A 5995-nucleotide genomic window follows, 5' to 3' on the forward strand; every position below is an offset into this window, starting at 1 on the left:
TTGTGCTCTCCAGTGTAGTTTTCTTTTTTTTTCTACCGTTCCTTTCTTTTTTCTTTTTTGCCTACTTTTGTGCGTTCGCATTTTTTTGTTGTGTCGGACGCTCACCTGCACAGATTTGCGGGTGTTGCCGTTTGTTTGTCTGTTGCTTGTGTGCACGTGCTTTGGTGTCCGTGAATGTTTCCCTTTTGTGCGCATGAGCATTGGCTCTGCCGCTGGCCTTTTCAGTGAAATATCGTTTTATGGAGCCTTCTCTTTTTGCTTGAAAGCGTCGTTGTGCTGCCTTCGATTTTTTCCAAGGTTCACGTGCATTGGACTGGCGCCTACTGGTGTTCCACTTTACGTTCACAAGAGATGAGGACTCAAGTGTAATTGGTTCACGGCTGTTGTCTTTGCGGCATTCCTGCTGCGCATTTTGGTGGACCGCAGTGTTGACGGACACCATTCACGGCGATGAGAAGCATCTCCCGACATGTTCGTGAGCACATGGTGACGTTGTTCTTTGGGAGCAACCGTGTGTCTTGATGGATGGGGGGAAAGAGGAACGAGGGGCCCTGAAGAATTGCCTTGCGCTTTGCGTCTGGTGGTGGTGGGGGCGGCGAGGTGGTCGCGTCAGACATACACTCCCCTGCACTCAACCACGGAGATCGGCTCCCACCATACGCACTTATGCGAAAACAAGCGCTATGGCCGTTTCGAAGGTGGCTCATTTGTCGTGGGAGCACCGCAGAAGGAAAGGCATACAACCGGTGATATGCCTCTAACAGTACTTATTTCGCTCCCTCACTTTCTCCTTCTTTACGCACTCACACATACACCTCCTCGCACATATAGGCACCCCGGGAAAACGTGCAGACCAAAGCACGTACACCTATAGGGTCGGCCTTCTGAGAGGTTCTCTGTCATGCGGATTACAGTGCTGCATGCACTCCACTAAAGAATCCGTGTCAATGTCGGAAACGAGTAACGTTACGCGCAGCGAATGCTCCGTTAGGACGGAGAAAACTCATCTAGTCCGCAAGCCACGCATCGGTCGTATGCCTCTTGTGCTGGTTTCTGCCTGAATGGAGACCAGACAAGATCACGATAGGAACAGGTGAAGGCTGCTCTTCGGCGGTGGCTCTTATCCAAGTGTTCTTCCTTGATTGTACGGAATCTGTGCCCTTCGATCAAAATGGCAGCGGCGTAGCCAAATCGAGAAATGGGCATGAGCGCCGCCTTGGTATCAGATTTACCCGCCATGGGTCCTTCCCGCCGTTGACGCGCACCTAGCGTCGCTCGTACTCTCCTCTGTGCAATGGGAGGGGCGCAAAGCAGGAATGGACCGAGAGTGTATGGCGACGGCACAGACAAGCAAGGTTGCGAAAGTTTCTGTTGATGTCTGACACAAGAAACACGAAAGCAAATAAAGGCCATTATGAAACAGGTGGCGTATTACGAGTTGGAGGGCTTTGAAAACATGTTTCTCTTTTCGCTAGCGTTCTGGGTACGATTGCCGTTTCCTGCACGCATGTATCATCAACACACGCAGTAAGGCGGAATGCAATCCACTCAAAGTTCCGCGCACGAAGGTAGCAACGCGCATCGTACCCTATCGCCCAGTTGACACGCGCGCATGGCTGTATGCATTCCCTCACCTGCGGCGACAACAACTTACTCGCCGAAGGAAACAAAACACCGATACTGTTATCCCTACGTCCCGGTTCGAGGATATTGCCAGGCGCGTTGCACCAAGGATACGCCCTGGTGAGAAGGGCTGTGGGGACTGCCACTCGTACACCTCCGTGGTTGCTCATTCTCGCACTCCTTGCTACGTGGCTATTCGTCTGCTGTTCAAGGCTGGTGCCGTCGATCCCGCAGATATGCAGTGGGGCTGGCAGCTTGTGCGTGATAATGACGCCGAGCTTTCAGTGTACATGTCTCTACTTCTTTGCCGTACCTCCTCCCCCTCTTTTATGTCTCCACACCACCGCCTCTTCGTGGTTATTTCTCTCCGGTAGCACTGCGCTTGCCAAGTTGCTCGTAGCCCTGCTGATCACTAGCACTGTTTCTCTCTCGGCCACACTTCCTGTGTTTTCCGTCCTTGGGCGCTGAGGCGAGAACGGGGAGGGGGAAACCGGTAGCGTAGCTCATAAAAAAAAACAGGCGCACGACCCGGCTAGCTCGCTCCAGCGCTGAGTGCAGCACCGCCTTCCACCACACTTTCACTGATTGGCTTCTCGGCTTTTTCAGTTCCAACTGCGGTTGTGACCGTCACCGCCGCGATGGCGACCCCGCGTCATGGCGAATTGAATTCCATATGTAGTCCGTCGTCGTCAGAAAAAAGTCCCCGTGACTGCGGGCAGTCAAGCGAGCGTCTCATCGACCTCCTCACCCGCCCGTGCGAGCAAGGCGGCTACGGCGGCCGCCTCAACTACACAGGGTTCGCCACCTTGGCCGCATCCCTGGGCTGGAATCAGGAAGATATGGACGACTGCTGGTACGACATCGTCATGGGTGAGCCGTGCGCCGAGGCAGTCGACATGAAGCGCGTCGCTGAGTGCGTGTGCAGCTACTGCCTTGCATCTCCTCTTCCGATTCTGGAGCACACCACTCTTGCCAAATCGAGTCCGTCGGAACCGGCAACACCCCCGCGTCTGCCGCACGCCTCCAGAGAGAGAAGCACAACAGTTCTGCTATCTCCTCCGACGCCGCGGTCCCGCAGGGCCAAATCCGTGGCGTCCATAGCGCCAAAGACAGGGGACAAGGAACGCACGACAGCCGCCGCAGCCTCACTACCACCGGTTTCCGCGCGGAGCAGGCGCACAGTGCCGAGCGTCTTCCACCGATACGCGGTGGAAACGGTGTCGAGCGAGCAAAAGAAGGCCTCGCTGTCGCCCCAACGCGGGCCTCACAGACCACATAGCGGACGGACTACTACAGCCTCGTCACGACAAACGTCGCCAGTGCTAGCGCTGTCGCAGACTTCCGGCCCTCCAGACGGTAGCGTGTTCTCCCGCTTGTACGAAAAGGGGATGGAGCAACATCGGAAGCGCATAGCCGTGAAGCCGGTCGACAGCGACATGGCGGAGTGCACCTTCCAGCCGCACATCACCCCGTACACGCCGAAGGCATCGGATACGGCGACCGCTCAGTACAATAAGCCGACGGAGTCCTACTTCGCAAAGCTGACGGCACCGCACACTCCGCCAGACGCCGTCGGTACCTCCCCGGAAACGCCACGGGTGACGTACCATCCAGCCCCAGGACCATCGTCCGACGTCCCGCCAGGCTACGTCGAGGGTGTGGCTCGCCTCCGCAGTTACATCGCCTCTCGCTACGCGCACGCAACCTTTGAGGGCACCCTGCGAGGAAGCTCTTCAGCCAACGTCGCACGTCTGGTGGAGGCACCGATACTGCGGCTGCCGGTCACTGTCGGAGGGGTGACGGACGCCGTCGACGTGCGACTCGCCTCTCCCGACACGCGTGCCTCTCTTGGGCGAGAGTGTAGTGTGGGCCTGGGGAGTCCCTGCTGCCGGCGGCGGAGTGAAGCTCGTCACGTATCGTTCCCCTCGCCGTCGAGGATGCGATTTCGGTCGTAAATGCAGTACCGCAAGGACCCTCTTTCAGGTGAGAGGCCCTGGTGGTGCCCGTTCGTTGGTGTTTCCTTGTGCGTGCCTTTTTCCGTCTTTTTGTTACTCTCCTTAGATTTCGGTTTGTTACCCGGAACGCGGGGGCACCGGCTACAGTTTTTTGCGCTCCTGTTTTCTGCACTGCAGCCCCTACTGTTGCTCTCAATCCGCTTAGATGACCGTTGCTGTTTAGCGGCTTGTTTGCGATACAATCGCGTCCAACAAAACAGATCTCCCACTTCCACAGTCGCTCACGGGGAACGGGAAACTTGAAGAGAGAGGCACAGCTGCCGTAAAAAAAAACTGGAGGGCTCCTTTATCCCCTCTCCATCACCACTATGTAGCGGTAGGGTGTTGATCTGTTTGTCCCCCCCCCCTGCTGTATGCTCATCATCATCTCTTACGGAGCGGGGGATCTTCGCTTCTCGTTGCACTCACCGCACCTGTGCGCTTCACGCTTTGGGCTCTCACCCTGAGCACTCTTCACTTTGACCACCTGTGGGAGCAACTCATCGCCACTGCACAACCGACACGAAAAGATCGCCAAACGAAAACAGCAACCCGGATCGACTCATTGCTCTTACCTTCGAGGCGCCGCACACTGATGCCTGGGGATCTCGCCCATGCCGTTCGCTGTCACACATCCGCCTGACACAGCGGAGCGCGTCGAAGGCGAGCCATTTTACAGCTTAGCCATGTACACCTTGCTACGCTCGACCACAGACGTGTTGCCTGCCGTGCGAGACTTCTCCTTCCAGTTGCGTGCATTCGACGTGCTCACGCCGTACGACGCCGTGGGGCTTCTATCGTGTATCGACTCGACAGGCCTTATTGTATGGGGTGGTGCACTAGGTTTTATCGAATGGCTCGTACAGAATCCTCATCGCCTACAAGCGCGATTGAGAATGGTAAGAAACGGACAAGCTCACGTTATTGAGCTGGGGTGCGGCTCCGGTGTCGTTGCCGTGGCCCTGTGTGCTCTCCTGCGCGGACTTGGTTTTGCAGATCGGGCGAAAAAGTCTTTCTCGTCCTCGCCCGCGGTTTGCGTGTGGGCCACAGACGGCAATCTCGAGTGCGTGTCGCTGGCTGAGAGAAACCTGAGTGCGCAGTTCAGGGAGCCCTGTACGTCGTGCCCTGGAGTCACTGCATCCGCGGCGTTGCTGCCCTGGGGAGATGCCGCAGCTGTGCAGCAAGCATTGCAGACGCGCTTTTATGGATGCACTGCTGCCTCCTCGATAACCGTCGTCGCGGCCGATGTCTTGTATGACGCTGCTGCAGTGCCTCTTCTGGTATCCACTGTCTCTGAGATCGCAAGAGTGCATGCTGCGGGTGCGAGCCCGAGCACCCCGCCTGGCACTGTAGAATGGTGGCTCGCGTACACACCGCGAAGCCTGACTCGGGCTCTGAACGAGGCCATTTTCCATGCGCTTCTCGACGCTATTGCAGCTCACGGATGGACATACGAGCTTGTAGACCTTCCCGCAGGCGCTGTCGCCACAGGTTTTGAGGAAAGTCCTGGCTGTTCCGTTCCTGCACTCTTGGGCTGCATTCTCGTCGTGCAGGTTACCTGCGAAACGCGTCCGTGAGCAGGCGACAGTACAAAAGCTGTGGTGCGCATCCGATCATCATCACGATTAACCAAAAGAAAACCTAACAGTCATCGAACGACAGCAGGCAACGGCATGCGAGTTCTCCTCTGTGAAGGAATCTTTACGTGCGTTTGTGTAAGGCCAAGGTGCGTGAGTGTGTATAAAGCGGACGCCCCCGAAACAGAGTATACAGACAAGACTTTGCCGACAGCCACATCGTGACGCATAGCCCGTAATGCAGCAGCTTGCTCAACCACACTCCTCGCCAGATGCGAGCGAGCGTAGCTTCGGGAGAAAGCGGCTCGAAAGGCATTGTGAAGCGAACCATTGGCATTGCATGTCTGCCCGCAGCTTTCGTGTTTAGCTGTCTTTTTCTCTGAGAGCCTCCGTCTCAGGGGAGCCGCCCGCTGACCTCCCTGCCCACGAGCATGTACGCTTTCATCCATGCTTATCGGCATGCAGCTTCGCTACAGCCTCCACCACTTTTTTGCTTTTCCTGTCGTATGTTTGCGTTCGCCGCGGCAACGTTACGGCGGCACAGCCGCAGTCCCTAGCGCCATTGCGCTTGCCGATTCCGTAAATACACCCACCCTTTCTTTTTACATTTATGCCGGGGCATCTGTTAACCCATACCCCTTCATCGTGGAGTGCGTTAGGGTTAGGGTTAGGGTTAGGGTTAGGGTTAGGGTTAGGGTTAGGGTTAGGGTTAGGGTTAGGGTTAGGGTTAGGGTTAGGGTTAGGGTTAGGGTTAGGGTTAGGGTTAGGGTTAGGGTTAGGGTTAGGGTTAGGGTTAGGGTT

At 56.4% G+C, this 5995-nt stretch overlaps 1 protein-coding gene across 1 annotated transcript; it reads left to right on the forward strand.

The window, feature by feature from the left end:
* Positions 1-2261: 2261 nt before the first annotated feature.
* On the forward strand, positions 2262-3578 carry LINJ.12.0930 (conserved hypothetical protein; the record flags this gene model as incomplete). Its single annotated transcript, XM_003392301.1, has 1 exon — positions 2262-3578. One exon carries the CDS (start codon positions 2262-2264, stop codon positions 3576-3578), a length of 1317 nt encoding a protein of 438 aa, XP_003392349.1.
* Between the last annotated feature and the right edge of the window lie 2417 nt (positions 3579-5995).

The sequence above is a fragment of the Leishmania infantum genome, chromosome 12, assembly GCF_000002875.2.
Source record: "Leishmania infantum JPCM5 genome chromosome 12".
NCBI lineage: Eukaryota > Euglenozoa > Kinetoplastea > Trypanosomatida > Trypanosomatidae > Leishmania > Leishmania infantum.